This window comes from Salarias fasciatus, unplaced genomic scaffold (assembly GCF_902148845.1).
Source record: "Salarias fasciatus unplaced genomic scaffold, fSalaFa1.1, whole genome shotgun sequence".
NCBI classification, from domain to species: Eukaryota; Metazoa; Chordata; class Actinopteri; order Blenniiformes; family Blenniidae; genus Salarias; species Salarias fasciatus.
The window spans coordinates 485,277-503,145 of record NW_021941386.1 but is presented as its reverse complement, the minus strand read 5'-3'; the positions used below and the strand labels follow the sequence as shown (position 1 = coordinate 503,145).

The following is a 17,869-nucleotide window of genomic DNA, read 5'->3' as shown; positions in this document are numbered from 1 at the left end:
TCTTACTATAGCCTTACCACTTTTTTTAAGTCAAAAATAAGAAAATTTTTTTGGCTAATTTTCATGAGAAATGGTCTTACCATAGCATCACCACTTTTCATAAGTCAAAATTAAGAAAAATGTTTTGCTAATTTTCATGAAAAATTGTCTTACTATAGCCTTACCACTTTTTGTAAGTCAAAATTAATAAAACTTTTTTGCTAATTTTCATGAAAAATGGTCTTACTATAGCCTCACCACTTTTTATAAGTCAAAATGAAGAATTTTTTTTTGCTAATTTTCATGAAAAATGGTCTTACTATAGCCTTACCACTTTTTGTAAGTCAAAATTAATAAAACTTTTTTGCTAATTTTCATGAAAAATGGTCTTACTATAGCCTCACCACTTTTTATAAGTCAAAATTAAGAAATTTTTTTTGCTAATTTTCATAAAAAATGGTCTTACTATAGCCTCACCACTTCTTATAAGCAAAATTTAAGACATTTTTTTTTTGCTAATTTTCATGAAAAATGGTCTTACTATAGCCTCACCACTTTTTATAAGTCAAAATTAAGAAAACTTTTTTTGCTAATTTTCATGAAAAATGGTCTCACTATGGTCTTACTATAGCCTCACAACTGTTAGGGATATACTTTAATTAGCACTACTACTATGGAATAATTGTATTAACTGTATATTAGGCCTTTTCTGAGAGAAGTACACCAAGGTTATAAGATGCTCTGCGAAAGTGTAAACATACCCACACGTTCCGGAGAAACCAACACACACTCACTAGTGTTCCAAAACATACCGGATAAGGATGTCAGCTCTCGGTTGGCAGCTGACATCAATACCAAATTGTCCAATTGCGAACAAAGTCCAACCTATCTGTCGGGGCCCAGCCCAGAAGAACATGGAATAAAAACTCTGTTTCATCAACAATCAGGATCCTTTCGGGGCGAAATACTTTGTATCTTTCTCTGTAAGGTCCAGCGCTGAACATTACATCTGGCTATACTTAAATAAATGGTAATAATCTGAAGTCAGTTGTTTTGGCATTCTTTATACCAAGCATAGAATAAAAGAACCGGGTGGAGTCAGCGGGACGGAAGTCCTGGCTCCAACAATTGGTGCCGTGACCCGGATTCTTCTTGGTATTAGGTCATTCGGAACCACGATCTTTCCAGACGGGCCTGTCTTCACCACCCAACGACAAAGGGGCTCCAACAAAAGAGGTAAGCAGAAAGCCTTTTCTAAAGTTTCTGCCGGACTTCGGTCTGTTTGTCGTTTGGGCGGAGATCAGAGGCCCGGAAGAAAAATCCTAATATTCGTAAGTGATGACTCTTTAGTCTTTTTTCTCTATATAGCCACATGTAATGTATAAATCACTTAAAACACACATAGGGAAAGTTAATAAGTGTCCGACCTAAATTCTAATTGGAAAACATAAGGACTCAAATGATTCTGGGAATCGGCCCTCTGTAAAAACGACGGGTGTCCGAAAATTCTTGAAAAATCCTAGTCTGGGACTAGGTAGACCTGGGACTTTACACGCCTGTAAATTTTAGAAAAACCCTAGTCTGGGACTAGGTCGGTTGGGGACCGCCGGTGTGATTACCGAAGACAGTCTGGGACTGTATACGCCTGCAAATTTTAGAAGTTCCCTAATCTGGGACTAGATCGGTCTGTGGACCGCCGGTGTGAATACCGAAGACAGTCTGGGACTGTACAGGCATCCAAATTTTTAGAAAATCCCTAGTCTGGGACTAGGTCGGTCAGGGACCGCCGGTGTAATTACCGAAGACAGTCTGGGACTGTGAAGGCCTCCAAATTTTGTAAATTTCAGAAAATCCCTAGTCAGGAACATAGGGAGTCAGGGACTCGCCTAAGAAATAAGAAATACCGGTTGACGAACCGAGGAAGAGTTAAGAGGAAATAAGGACACAGGGACAGATCTTCATCTTTCTTGTTTTTCACATCAGCTGTGGGGTGGTTCCTGTGCTCTGAAGTGAATTAAACCCTCGGGGCTCCGCCCGTTGTACAGGGGTCTCCAGGCACAGTTCTGTGGGGACATTGTGGTTGGTGATAGTGCAAAACAATAGAAACGGGCATAATTTGAATTGGCTACCAGAGGACACTGACTCTGAGTCTGTTGTAAAAGGGAGACCAGAGGGGTTGAGAGAAGGTTAGCAAGATTTCCCAGTTCTACGGGACTAAAAGTGGAAATACTCTCAAACCGGCGACTCGGGCCTGGGGCACACCCAGGTAGAAACAGAGCCCTCTGCCTCCCCGGCGCGGTGGACAGCGGGACCCCATGTCCCCCACTGTAGACCACATCAGACAATACGAGCAGTGTGTGTGGAACCCTTTATCGGCGTGGTGTGTGTTTTCACTGAATCTGTGGCAGTAGGCCCAGGGGACACTGGTAGAGCAGATCCTCCTATCTTGACACTCACTCGGTTGCTGTATGGCGCTTGACCTCTTGGCGTGAGTCTATGGCCTCCCCAGACGTGGGGACATCGGCAGAGCAGAACCTCACTCCTTGACACTCACTTGATCGCAGTACCGTTTGCCCTCTAGTAGCGAGTCTATCACCTCCCTAGACGAAGAGGATGCTGGGAGAACTGACCCTCATACCTTGACATTCACTCGGCCGCAGAAAGGCGTGTGACCTCTTGGCTTTTGAGTCTCTCACCTCCTCTGAATCAAAAACCACTGCTGGAAGCAGTTCAGTGTGTGTGGCAATCCTTGCCTAAATATATTTTTGTGTAGAACTTAGGTTTAAAGGTTATTGACGGAGTGCAAACTAACTGAAAAACCTGTAGATATATGCGGCTCTAACACAGGGTGCTGAGGTAAAAGAACTACAATCGAACAAATTAAAACGGAGTTTTGAGCCAAGCTACTATTAAAACTAGACCTAAAGAACCCGTAAATTGTGTAACTTGGTAATTTACTTCACCTCGACAGGTGTAGAAGAACAACAGAATGAAAGACAAAACTCTTAAGTGTCGGCAGGAGCAGCAGCCAGACAGCCTGGGAGGTCTGATGTTCAAAATTAATCTTAAACAAAACAGCAGACTGACCAAGAAAGATCGAGGACCGGCGTTAGAACGTTTGACTGGACAGAACAGCCTCAGACAGAGGGAGAGCTGGGAACATGAGAATGGCCGCATCCAGAACCGCTAAGTATACAAAACCTGATGAAAATCAAAAAAGGAAAAAGAGAGAAGGGACTTTTCTTTTTCAGAGGACAGAAAGAAAGAGGAAAGTTAAAGAGAGAGAGAGAGAGAGAGAGAGAGAGAGAGAGAGAGAGAGAGAGAGAGAAGACAGGACGGCTGGCAGTAAACACGCCCGAGCCGACCTTGAGAGAGCGAGCACACAGATAGCATTTCTCACTCTTCTCCATTCAGAGAGGAGTGCACACACACACACACACACACACACACACACACACACACACACACACACAGGTGGTGACCATCCAAGTGAGAACATTTAAACATTCACACTGACCCATAGAGGAAGCTTGGACTGGATCACATCTTGAGAAGATCAAGTAATTTTAATTTTCTCGTTGGCAGTGAAATTCTATAACTTTAAAGTTTTCAGACCGTCTTAAACCTTGCAATAGGTTAACTGTTTAGTGAAGAGACTTTAAAACTAGACATCAGGCCTTGAGTGACAATAATTAAGAATGAATGAATAAGAACACAAAACTGTCCTGAGAGTCATGATTGTTTAAAAGCCAAAGATTAAATATTTCTATCATTAACAACAGGTAACATAAAAACAACATTTCTGACCAGACCTCACAGAGTTGGTGGCCACATAGAAGTCATTTTAGAAAATTTGAAAATAGAAATAATCTAACTAAGTATAATGGGGGAAAGAAAAAAAAATAATTAAATAAATAAAATAAAATAAATAAATAAATAAATAAATAAAGAGAAATGAAATACTGCAAAAGTTATCGCAATATGCAAATCTACAAACAGACACCAGGTCAATAATTAAGGTCTGTCTCTTTCCAAAACCATACAAAAAGTTTTTATTCACTGATCAGATAAATCTGCTGCCAAACTCAACCTGCAGTGAAAATCAAAATAGACCCAGACCACAGAGATCCACTGGATCACTGGAGAGAAAAGATCAAATCAAACCAAATTTTACTTATAGATTATTTTTCCTGCAAATACAGGCCGCAACAGTATTAACTGACCCCTGACCCCCCCACCGACATAAGGGGGGTATCAACCTCAGGAACCTCCACAACAACCAGCCCATACCAGCCCCCAAACCATCCCATGATGCCCTGGGGTGCCAAGGTCTTACAAGGGGGGAGAAGTGGCTGACTGTGTCCAATCCAAAATAATTCCCTGCTGTAGAATTGAACATGGACTGGAAAAATCCTGGACTCCTCACTAATCCTGACCCTCACTCTGGAACACCACACAGCACAATACACCAGCCACACACACCCTCAACACACACACCTCAATACACACACCTCAATACACACACCTCAACACACACACCAGCTGTAATATTTTCCAGCAAAAAACAGAGCTATGGCCACTTTACAAAGAAATTAAAACACAAATGGGAGGTTATGAACTGGAGCAGACGTTCCTACTCTGATCCGACTGTCCTGTAAATCTGCTGATGAAGGTCGTGACAGCGACCATGAAGGACAAATAATCTGTTGAAGAAAAACACACTGACATTATTTTCCCTGATGGTAGAATCAGGCGGCGTCTCTGAGACAAAACATCCCATCAGCTGATACGAACAGCAGCTCAGCTCACACAGGCAGAGGTCAGAGGTCAGAGACATGGTGGGACAGGCTGAGACATCCTGGTGAGACGCCTCTCCACGAGGCTTAGAAGAAATGGGAGCCGTGGAGGGAGAAAAGGCCTTCATCAAAATCAAACAAAAACTTCTTCTAGCCACTGAACTTGCAAACCCGGATCACAGCAAACCTTTCCACCTAGACCTGAAGCAGGACAACCGAGCTGCGTAAGGGGGGTGACGCCATCGCAAACTCCATTCAGAAAACAACTCATATAACGACGGGACATGAAACTTACGCACACACGAACCATGCAGTAACAAGTTTTATTACAAGCCAAAGAGCTTCACTTTTACCAGACAAGGAAGCTGAAGAGCGTTCTCCTTCTCCATCAGACTGACACTCGCTCTGAGGCAGCTGATAACACCTCCTCGGGGATAAAACAGAATGAACCACATGACCGCCAGCGAGTCACAGCAAGAATATCAAACACACACGACTCTGACCACAGAAGAAGTGATCAGACCTGATCTGACGTTATTGATGATGGACACAGTCACTGCTCTCCGCTGAACAACAAACACTCGTAGAAAAACTTGGACCCATTAGACGACTTTACACTCTGCTCCCCACAGAGCAGACTTGAGGATATTTATTTTATTCTGTCAGCATGAAGGACACAAGATTATAAGATGGAATTTAGAAAGCAGAAACTTCTCTGATCATTCACCAGCTTGCCTAAGAAAACTGTTTTGGATTCTGAATCCGAGCTCACATTAAAACAGCAATACTACAAATAAAACCTGAAATACAGACCTTTCTCCAGATTAATGTCTGAAGAGAAGTTAACCAAATATACTCTGGATACATTAAAAGAAGTTATCAGAGGTAAACGGATCTCTCTTGGGACAGTATTTAAATAAAGAAAAAAAAAAAAAAAAAAAACAACTTAAAGAACTTAAAAATTACCCAAAAGGCCTGGGGAAAAATAACAGTGAGAAATAAGATCCTCAAGTAATGATTAGAATGAAAGAAGCTACAAATCAAAATGTGGACATGTATATTTTTTTGAATCTTAGAACATTTCAATTCATTTGGGTTTTGTCGTAAAGATTTAGATAAACTTAAGGAGATGGCTTATTTGCTCACTGAACTGATAAATGAAAAATGATAGAGTGAGTATACTACACTAATTTGGGAGAAAAAAATAAATGTAAAAAAAAAAACAAAAACATAAATAGATTTTTTTTAAAAATGCAGCGAATAAAAATTGATTTGATGAATAGTTCTAAAGTAGTAATATGAATTAAAATATTTAGATTAAACTGCTAAATAAATGACAAGTAGCTAAATTACTAACAGCTGAAACACAAGTAGACCTTGATCACTAACAACATGAAATAAAACAATGAAAAACCTTCAAAGAGCTGCAGCACAACCAGGGACAGACAGTCGGATCAGGAAAAGAGCAGCACTCAGACACACAGCACACTCAGATCATGCTGTGATTTCATAACTAGTATCAGCTTCACCGTCTCGACATTCGGCCTAAACTGGAACAAGAACACAAAATTTACTGATTCTTAATATGGTTTTTCAACTTAACTCATTTTTGGAGAAATATAGAAAAACAGAGGAGCGTCTACAGGGGACGATATCAGACGTAAAAATTTGATTCTAAATCATTACTGGCTATCCAGCCACTGGTGTGAGCAGCAGCTCATGCTACCAAGACAGACTGCAGAAACAGGGAGTATGAAGACTGCCTTACTGATAAAACCATCCTGCATGATTTTTAATGAAAACTCCACAAAATCAGAGCAACAATTTCAGTTAAGTGAAAAGAACAGATCTTGTTGGTGATGGAGAACATTCTGACAACGATGTGACCAAATCAACCGGAGCTCAGTTTAAAATCAAACTCTAACCTGAACCATGGAAGGTCTATCTTCACAGGATCAGGAGGTCCAGCTCCAAAACCAGCCCCACCAGGGACAGTGGGGGACGAGTCCCAAGGAAACACCAGGGGCTGCAACAAACCATGTGACCCAGGAGACCGACCAGTCTGACTAGACGATAACAGAGTGACTGATGGCACAGGACTCGACGTGTCTTCACTGACCTACTGACTGACACCAGACGACACCTGAAAGACCTGGACAGAGACTCTGAGGACGAGGACGGACAGAGACCCTGAGGACGAGGACGGACAGGCCTCACAGGAGGTCTGATCAGCCGTTGTGTAGACTGGGTTGTGATATTCAGTCAGGCCTGATCACCCTGCTGGTTATCACAATCCTGGCCATAACACTCACTTTGTGGTGGGAGGCCCAGAGGCATGAGAAGAGAAGATACTAATCAAATAAAATGTGACATTATGGCATTTGGAGCCTGAATAATCTGAGGGGAGACGAGTTTGAACATTGGACTCTGTATTGGCTGAAAAAGGTGGAGGAGCAGCATGTTGGAACAGTCTGCTGCTCATGTTCTCCAAACAACTCGGCTCCTGATAAGTTTCTCACAAAGGCCTTCGAAGGTCTGAGCTCAGTGTTGAGCGACTGGCTGAACAGGAGGGGGAGAAAACCTTTGGGAGGTAGAAATCATACATTCTCCCTCTGTTGGAGCCGCTCACTGTCGTCACAGTGGTGGAGACTCTCAGCAGGGGGCGCTGTGTCCCTCATATCAGAGCACTCTGCCTTGGATGCATCAATTCGGCCTTGACTAAAAGTTACACTCGAGATCCACCACCACCTTTTCAAATGGCTAAAAATTGCCCCACTGATGTCTCCCTCTGAGCCCGGAGGTCCTGACACTGAAGAAGACACTACCTGGACCTGGACCAGGACCTGGACCAGGACCTGGACCAGGACCAAGTGGAGCCCTGGAGGATCCATGGCGATATCGGGATGAAGAGGATGAAGAGGACGACGCCGTCTGATGAAGATCACCTCCCCGCCCCTCCCCATTTGAGTATAACATTTGTTGTGTTGCTACTGCTAATACATACCTACATATATTCTCGCTGCACACACGTTGAAACTCCGGAACTTTGATTTTTTGGGTTTGATTATTTAGGATGATTTTTAGGTTAAAGTTGTATTTTTCTTTTAGGATGATTTTTAAATTAATTTTTAGAATGATTAATTTTTTGGGATGATTTTTATGATGATTTTTAGGTTGATTAATGGGTTGATTCAGTTACACACTTTCTCTTTTTCTTTCTCTTTCTCTTTTCCTTCAGTTAGATTAAGTTTGATTTAGTGACACATATATTACTTTACAGAAACGGATATAATCACTAGAAATGAAAATCAGGAAAAATTACATTTGTATTAAAATTAAAGTTACTGTTTAAAACGGAAATTAATTATATCATTAGATATATTTTGTTTTCTGGGAAATAGTAAAAAAAAAAAAAGGAAAAGATAATCATAATAATAATAAAAAATAAATAAATAATAATCATAAAATGGGAAAAAATCAATCACTGGATCACTGGTAAAATCAGTAAATAATGGTAACAGTAATAGCAATACAAATCACATAGTTATTAGAGAACAGATGCTTGGAATGATCGGGAAAATACATATGATAATGTTAAGACGAAGATAATTTTTGGACACCTGTAATGATTAAAAATGATTAGCATTAAAATCTTTAATAAGTTTTAATTTCATATATTGACATTAGAAGATAGCTTGCATGCTTATTGCTTCATATAAACAAAATTGTGCAACTTGCTGGAGCTGTGATCTGTGGTGATTCAGGGTTTAGAGCTCCTGAGGAAAGGTTTTCCGTCAGTACGGAGGTAGACAGGCCCAGATCAGTGAAGGGACGCTTGCTGTTTTCTTTTATCTCAAACTTCTTATTTTTTTATTATTCCTTTAATTTTTCTCTTTTCATCTTCTTTCCCGACACATGCATATTTACACACGCGTCCAGCAATGAAGAACGCTTGCTGCTCTTAACTGCCTTTTCAACACGCTGACACATAGTCGCATATGTCCTGGGACGGTGAAGGATCCTGTCTGAGATCGGAATGTACCGAGAGGGGGCGGGGCTACGTCATAGAGGATTGATGACAGGCTATTTTACCTACCTCGGCATACACATTGCCACTCACACACACACATGCACTCACACACAATCACACACGTTCATTTTTTGGTGATATGATGAAATCTTATCAAAGGGGGGAACTATTAGGGATATACTTTAATTGGCACTACTACTATGGAATAATTGTATTAACTGTATATTAGGCCTTTCCTGAGAGAAGTACACCAAGGTTATAAGATGCTCTGCTAAGGTGTAAACATACCCACACGTTCCGGAGAAACCAACACACACTCACTAGTGTTCTGAAACATCCTGGATCAGGATGACAGCTCTTGGTTGGCAGCTGACATCAATACCAAACTGTCCAATTGCGAACAAAGTCCAGCCTCTCTGTCGGGCCCCGCCCAGAAGAACATGGAATAAAAACTCTGATTCATCAACAATCAGGATCCTTTCGGGGCGAAATACTTTGTATCTTTCCCTGTAAGGTCCAGCGCTGAGCATTACATCTGGCTATACTTAAATAAATGGTAATAATCTGAAGTCAGTTGTCTTGGCATTCTTTATACCAAGCATAGAATAAAAGAACCGGGTGGAGTCAGCGGGACGGAAGTCCGGGCTCCAACACCTTTCAAATCGACGGTGGACCCTAAACCTGAGCTTAACCCTGAGCTTAAGCCTTTCTAATTCTCTCTTTCTATCCCCTCACCCCAACCGCGATAACAGAAAGTCACCACTGAGCCTGGTTCTGCAGGTTTCTCCTCCTCAGAGTCTGGTTGTGTAGGCTTCTTCCTTTCAAAAGGGAGTTTGTTTTTTCCTGTCCACAATCTCTTATTGCTCATGTGGATCTGTTGGGTTTTCTCTGTTGAAGCAGCCTAGAAATGACTATGTTGTATTCAGTACTATACAGATAAAGCTGGATTGCACGCAATACTATTAAAAGAATTACTCCACTTTGGTAACAGCTCCTTTGATGATGTAGTCTGGGTCCCGTGTGCGTCTGGTTTATTTATTCCATCCATCCATCTTCTACCGCTTGTCCTTTTCAGGGTCATGGGTGGCTGGAGCCAATCCATGCTGCTGTGGGCAAGGGTGGGGGCAGGGTGACCCTGGGCAGGTCACCAGTCTGTCGCAGGGCTAACAAACACAGACATACAACCATTCACATTCACATCCACTCCTAGGGGCAATTTTTAGGGCGACCAATTAACCTGACATATATGTTTTTGGACCGTGGGTCGAAGCCAGAGGGAACCCACGCACACACAAGAAGAATATGTAAACTCCACACAGAAAGGCTCAGGCCAGTACTTGCACCCAGAAGATTCTTGTTGTGAGGCAAGAGCACTAACCACTGCGCCACCGTGTGGCCCTGGCTTATTTATTAATTGACTTGTAGGGACAATGCATGTTAATGAACATGTAAATTTGACAGAGTTAGCTGAAAGCTAATTTCAGTCTACAGTCTTGGTCAGAAGAACAGGATACATATACAAATATACATTCACACATGACAAAGACAAAAGAAGTGAACCACTGATACAGAGCATTGACAACACAAAAAACACAGAGGACACATAAAAGCTTTAAAATAAGAGCTGAACAACCTGGTTTTGTTTCAGCCATTTCTTTAGACTGGCTTTAAAGGTATCAACTGTGGGATAGTCCCTTGTTGGAGCTGGAATCCAGCATGATACATACCAAGGCCAAGCTCCATGTGAGAGACACAGCACAACTGCTGGGCTTTTAATTGAAACAAATGGACACATTGAAACATAAGGAATTTCTTTTGTCTCTGCAGAGTGGTGTCCCTCTTGAGGCTCCAGCCCCATGTTCACCTGACCCCTAAACAAGCTCTCTGATTGGCTGAAGCTGCCGATTGTGTGAGTGGTCTCTGGTGTGTCGAACATTCACTCTTAACTTTCACAAAGTTCAATTTTATTTTGTCTTCATCTGACTGAAGCCACACCTCCTGAAGATGGGCAGCCAATGACACAAAATTTCCACCAACACTACACAATGCTACACTTTTTACAGTGCAATAACAATCAAACAAAAAACAATAACGAGAGAGTGCTCAGCTGATAGTGCTAACAATGCTAAGCAGCTTAGCATGATCTGATCCAGTGAATAGGCTAGTGAGCAGCTGATTGGTTCAGATTGTCACATTTTCATCCCTGATGATCCTGGAAGATATGTTGGCTCAGAAAGACTCAACTAATTAGAATGTCAAATGTATGCGAAATACAAGAAAATATTCAGAAACACTTCCAATACTCGGGAATCATTTTCTAATAGTCTGATCCTCCTGTGCAATATTAATACTGTGAATGACATTATTTAAAGTGCAGGCGGTCTGAAAGCAGTTGAAGATTATGATCTTCAACAAAAACATCCACAAAGTTTTAACACATCAACATTCAAGCAAATCAAAACTAAATAAATGGAACAAATCAATACTTCACTGAAGAAATCAATGTACAATAAAAGCAAATGAATATACGACACAATAAACTATTCACCAAAAACCTACATCCAACAAAACAAATCTAAGCATCAGAGAGGGTGAACAATGTGTCATTCATCTTTAAGGATTAAAACCAAATTATCAGATTTGAAATCACAATTCTATCAGTTTTATCATGTTTGATTGACTCCACAGAGCCGCTCAGCACTGCTTTCCAACTGAACAACATTCCTGATTGTCAAACACATGGAGTGAGTGTAGGTTTTATTGCTCTCAGTGACCACAGTGCTTGCTTCAAAGCTTAATAATCTTTTGAAAATAGCTTGAAATGGCAAGAAGCGTAGACACGCTGATTGACTCTAGCACCGACTGGAAGACATTTATGACATCCTCTTCATCCCTGCCATCATCATCACCAGTTTCGAGAGTGCCTTTGGCACCTTCTAGCTCTACACTGACCTCTGACCCTGAGATTAATGTTGCCATGACAACCAATCCACCAACACAAATACAAGATGCTGACAACAACCACAATTTCATCAACATAGTGCTGTAAAACACACAGGTGTGTCTAGTGTTACATAAAATTAGCTCTGTGTGTGTGTGTGTGTGTGTGTGTGTGTGTGTGTGTGTGTGTGTGTGTGTGTTAGTGCTCATTGGGCATGTGTCTAATGGTATGAAAGATCCAGTCCATCTTGGTACTCCAGCCTCCATGGTGAGCATCGTTCATCTGCTTGGTGAAATACTCCAGCGCCTCCTGCTGGCTCTTCTCTGACAGACAGAAAGGAGAGATGGGTGAGAGATAGACAGGTGACAAAAACACAGATGAGTGACAAACAGGGTCCGGGTGGGGTTGAAATTCAGCCCGGGAGCTTAGTTTGGAGACACGTTTTATCCGATATTATGAAGAGCGGGGGGTGCTTGGTTCAGGACTCTCTCTGTCCAGCTCATAGCCAGACCAGCCAAAATGTAAAAAAAAAAAAACACCAGCCATGAAGCTAATTGGCAAGATGGACTCTCCATCTCTTCAGATGATCTTTGAAAAGGCAGAGCTCAGTCTGGCTAACACAGGATTGTCTGATCCTTCTCACACTCTTTGTTTCTGAGCATGAGCTGTTACCTCCTCGTAGACATTATAGAGTGTGTCACACCAAGAGTAACCATTTGACACTTTCTTTCATTGCCATTTCTACTGTATTATTGAACAGACGGCATATGGTAAACAGCTCTAACTAGGGCGCCAGCTACTGGCTATCGCAGGACTGACATTCCTGCACTTACTGTTCTGTGTTGCTTCACAGGAATGTGTATCCTACAGGTCAGTGTCCTTTTCAAATGCTGTACTTCTGCTATTGTGGTTCATGTTGTGTCATATATATATATATATATATATATATATATATATATATATATATATATATATATATATTATATATATGTGTGTGTGTGTGTGTGTGTGTGTGTGTGTGTGTGTGTGTGTGTGTGTGTTGATGGAGCACTTTGCACTATGCTGAAGACACATTTCCCCAATGAGACAATTAAGTTTATTTATCTATCTGATGAGTGACACCTGGACACCCATCAGTTTCTCACCCAGGGCCAGAGTCTTCCTCAGGTAGGCAATGTCATCAAAGCTCTGGAGTTCAGGCATGCCACAACCCAGCAGCAGAGAGAAGAGGTTGATGAAGAGGCTGGCATGCTGCCGGATGGCCAAATAGGCTTTATAACACATCTCCTGGAACCTTGAGCGCAGAAAGACAGGTAGTTAGAGCACAGAGAGACAGGTAGTTAGAGCACAGACAGGTAGTTAGAGCACAGAGAGACAGGTAGTTAGAGCACAGACAGGTAGTTAGAGCACAGAGAGACAGCTAGTGAGAGCACAGACAGGTGGTTAGAGCACAGACAGGTGGTTAGAGCACAGACAGGTAGTTAGAGCACAGACAGGTGGTTAGAGCACAGAGAGACAGGTAGTTAGAGCGCAGACAGGTAGTTAGAGCACAGACAGGTAGTTAGAGCACAGAGAGACAAGTAGTTAGAGCACAGAGAGACAGGTAGTTAGAGCACAGACAGGTAGTTAGAGCACAGAGAGACAGGTAGTTAGAGCACAGAGAGACAGGTAGTTAGAGCACAGACAGGTAGTTAGAGCACAGACAGGTGGTTAGAGCACAGAGAGACAGGTAGTTAGAGCACAGACAGGTAGTTAGAGCACAGAGAGACAGGTAGTTAGAGCACAGAGAGACAGGTAGTTAGAGCACAGACAGGTAGTTAGAGCACAGACAGGTGGTTAGAGCACAGAGAGACAGGTAGTTAGAGAACAGACAGGTAGTTAGAGCACAGACAGGTAGTTAGATTACAGACAGGTGGTTAGAGCACAGAGAGACAGGTAGTTAGAGCACAGACAGGTAGTTAGAGCACAGAGAGACAGGTAGTTAGAGCACAGACAGGTAGTTAGAGCACAGAGAGACAGGTAGTTAGAGCACAGACAGGTGGTTAGAGCACAGACAGGTAGTTAGAGCACAGACAGGTAGTTAGAGCACAGAGAGACAGGTAGTTAGAGCACAGACAGGTAGTTAGAGCACAGAGAGACAGGTAGTTAGAGCACAGACAGGTAGTTAGAGCACAGAGAGACAGGTAGTTAGAGCACAGACAGGTAGTTAGAGCACAGACAGGCAGTTAGAGCACAGAGAGACAGGTAGTTAGAGCACAGACAGGTGGTTAGAGCACAGAGAGACAGGTAGTTAGAGCACAGACAGGTAGTTAGAGCACAGAGAGACAGGTAATTAGAGCACAGACAGGTAGTTAGAGCACAGAGAGACAGGTAGTCAGAGCACAGAGAGACAGGTAGTCAGAGCACAGACAGGTAGTTAGAGCACAGACAGGTGGTTAGAGCACAGAGAGACAGGTAGTTAGAGCACAGACAGGTAGTTAGAGCACAGAGAGACAGCTAGTTAGAGCACAGACAGGTGGTTAGAGCACAGAGAGACAGGTAGTTAGAGCACAGAGAGACAGCTAGTTAGAGCACAGACAGGTGGTTAGAGCACAGAGAGACAGGTAGTTAGAGCACAGAGAGACAGGTAGTTAGAGCACAGACAGGTAGTTAGAGCACAGAGAGACAGGTAGTTAGAGCACAGACAGGTAGTTAGAGCACAGACAGGTGGTTAGAGCACAGACAGGTAGTTAGAGCACAGACAGGTAGTTAGAGCACAGACAGGTGGTTAGAGCACAGAGAGACAGGTAGTCAGAGCACAGACAGGTAGTTAGAGCACAGAGAGACAGGTAGTTAGAGCACAGAAAGGTAGTTAGAGCACAGAGAGACAGGTAGTTAGAGCACAGAGAGACAGGTAGTTAGAGCACAGACAGGTAGTTAGAGCACAGAGAGACAGGTAGTTAGAGCACAGACAGGTGGTTAGAGCACAGAGAGACAGGTAGTTAGAGCACAGACAGGTAGTTAGAGCACAGAGAGACAGGTAGTTAGAGCACAGAGAGACAGGTAGTTAGAGCACAGACAGGTGGTTAGAGCACAGAGAGACAGGTAGTTAGAGCACAGACAGGTAGTTAGAGCACAGAGAGACAGGTAGTTAGAGCACAGACAGGTAGTTAGAGCACAGACAGGTAGTTAGAGCACAGAGAGACAGGTAGTTCGAGCACAGACAGGTGGTTAGAGCACAGAGAGACAGGTAGTTAGAGCACAGACAGGTAGTTAGAGCACAGACAGGTAGTTAGAGCACAAGTCTCTTCGCTGGCTCTCGGAGGAGGCGGACGCTCTTTCTATCGCTCCTGCTTGCTTCTCTCCCTCCTTCTTGTCTCTGCTTGCTGCACTTTTGTCTCGTCTGTTGGATTGGAGCAATCAATTGACTTGGTTTTCTTCGAAGAATCCAAACATACTACTCATGGAATTGATTAGCTGGTCTCTCAACGCAATTGATAAAATTTTTTCCCCAATGTCCCCTCCCCACCCTTTTGCTGACGACCAGTGGTGACAGGGCCGGCGCAGGCTTCTCAGGCGCCCTGGGCAAGCCTGACACGAGTGCCCCGTGTTAGCGTCGCCGAGAGTCGCGCCGAGAGTTGTCGAGCCGGGGGGGGGTGGGGCCGGTGCGAGCGAGCGAAGCCGAGCAGTGCGCTGCTCAAACGGGCCGTCACAACGGCGCACCGTGGTCGGCGCGCCCTGGGCAAGTGCCCCGGATGCCCAGCCTAATCGCCGGCCCTGAGTGGTGATGACGAGTTGCGCTGACGTTGTAGCTGCGACTGCGGAATCTGTTGATCTGAAGCAATTTGTCTCATGTGTCTTGCTATGTTTGTGCGCAGGTTGGCTTATTTTTGGATCTCTCACTTCGAATCACGACTCTCAGGGGCGGAGCAGGGGTCCCAGCCCAGGGGGGGCGAAGTAATTCTCCATGGGCCCTTGTGGTCTAAACATCCCCATTAAAACATAATCGCTTAAAAAAATGCTGCAGATAATGTAATGTACAACGTACGTAATGTACTACACTGTCTGGTTCAGAGACACCTCTTTGTTTTAGCTTTTAACATTTTCAATAATTTTTATATATATTTTTGTAAAAAATATATTTTTTTCTCAATAGCTCCCAGGTTATCTGACCTATTGACTCCAAATCACATGTGAATCACATGACTACACTGGTTCTGGCACACGTCTTTGTTTTCTCTGTTAATGTTCCTAATAATTTTTATTAATATTTTTTATGAAAAATACAGTATTGTAGCTCAATAGCTCCCAGGTTATTTGACTTATTGACTCCAAATCACTTGTGCATCACATTACTGCAGTGTCTCTTTCAGACACACCTCTGTTTTCACTTTAAATATTGCAAAAAAAATTATATTAATATTTTTAATAAAAATGCAGTATTTGAGCTCAATATCTCCCGACTGAAAAGCAGCATTAGGACAAGCTTTCTTAATTTAGTTTGTTGTTCAGTTTAGTTTTTTGTCAACATTATTCATGCATCTTCTATTAATTATAAATAAGATTGTGATCAACGTTTGTTTTGCAGTCCTCTCGGCTTCGGTTTTACCGTAATGCGTAAAATATGCGCGCACCGCTAAATAAACGTGTCGGCTCACTTGACTGTGTTAGTCAGAGCGCCGGCTGGCTTGACCACAGTAAACTCGCTGAGCGACACGTTATTTAGCGGTGCGCACATATTCTGTGCATTACGATAAAAGCAAAACCGAGAGGATTCCAGGCTGCGCCTCCGGGAAAAGTAAACAACAGACAACATAGGCGAGCATTTTTTTCATTTTTATTTTTTAAACAACTTTATCCTCATGAACGCGACTGTTATAGAGTCCAACTTTCCTTCCTTACCATTTTTCGTTAGCATACTTCCCCCCCCCCTTCAGGATGGGCCCCCATGCAGCCGCCCCCTCCCCCCTCCGCCTGCTCTGCTATTGACGACTCCCTTTGGAACCATGATCTGAATTGAAGTATCCTTTTTTTTAACCCCTCCTTCTGTCTGAGTTCCTCTAACTCTGTTCCTTTTCAAGACGGAGCACTGTAATTGGCTACCTGGGCGTCTTTAAACTAGTAATTTCGTTGTAACTTCTGTAACTTGTTGCGATGACAATAAATGAGCATTCCATTCCAGAGAGACAGGCAGTTAGAGCACAGAGAGAAGCAGTAACAGAAAAGATGGAGGCACTAAGAGCACAGAGAGATGAGGTGCACAGACAGACAGACAGGTGGACGGACAGTGAGAGGCCGGTGTTTGGACGGCACACTGGTGGACAGCTAGCGAGACACCTGTCAAATTCTTTGGTCTTGGTGGACTCTTGGACTCCTTTGCTGATGACAATAAGGAAGTCTTGTGTGAGGACGAAGGGGACACGTTCCCTCTTATAACCAAACTTCTTCTTCTTGTGGTCCAGGAAGTGACCGAAGTCAATGTGGAACAGCTGAGGAGAAGAGGGACTCGCTTAAAAGGAGGAGTCAGAAAAGGAGGAGTCAAAAGTCACAGGAAGAGGTAAGGGGAGGTGGTGGAAGTGGAGGAGTAAGAAAAGGTGGCAGTTAGAGGAGAAGGAGGAGTTAGAAGAGGAGGAGTCAAAACAAGAGGAGTTAGAAGTCACAGAAGGAGGGGAAGAGTCAAGAGGAGGAGGAGGAGGAGGAGGAGGAGTTAGAAGCTAGAAGGAGGATGATGAGTCAGAGGTCAAAGCAGGGGTCAAAAGGGGGGGAGTCAGAGGTCCCAGCAAGAGTCAGAGGAGGAGGAGTCAGAGGTCACAGTAGGAGTCAGAGGAGGAGGAGTCAGAGGTCACAGTAGGAGTCAGAGGAGGAGGAGTCAGAGGTCACAGTAGGAGTCAGAAGAGGAGGAGTCAGAGGTCACAGTAGGAGTCAGAGGAGGAGGAGTCAGAGGTCACAGTAGGAGTCAGAGGAGGAGGAGTCAGAGGTCACAGTAGGACTCAGAGGAGGAGGAGTCAGAGGTCACAGTAGGAGTCAGAGGAGGAGGAGTCAGAGGTCACAGTAGGAGTCAGAGGAGGAGGAGTCAGAGGTCACAGTAGGAGTCAGAGGAGGAGGAGTCAGAGGTCACAGTAGGAGTCAGAGGAGGAGGAGTCA

At 43.3% G+C, this 17,869-nt stretch overlaps 1 protein-coding gene across 2 annotated transcripts in view; it reads right to left on the bottom strand.

The window, feature by feature from the left end:
• Positions 1-10,309: 10,309 nt before the first annotated feature.
• The window catches only part of LOC115385435 (phosphatidylinositol 4,5-bisphosphate 3-kinase catalytic subunit alpha isoform), a 45,138-nt gene continuing 37,578 nt past the window's right edge, over positions 10,310-17,869 (bottom strand). The window contains exons 26-28 of one of the 2 annotated variants that reach the window (XM_030087428.1): positions 17,063-17,214; positions 12,892-13,040; positions 10,310-12,069 (exon numbers count right to left, since the gene is read on the bottom strand). In XM_030087428.1, the coding sequence (XP_029943288.1) occupies positions 11,945-12,069; positions 12,892-13,040; positions 17,063-17,214 (426 nt within the window). In that variant the 3' untranslated portion in view covers positions 10,310-11,944. The remainder of the gene's footprint in view (positions 12,070-12,891; positions 13,041-17,062; positions 17,215-17,869) is intronic. The other variant, XM_030087430.1, reaches the window with a different exon arrangement.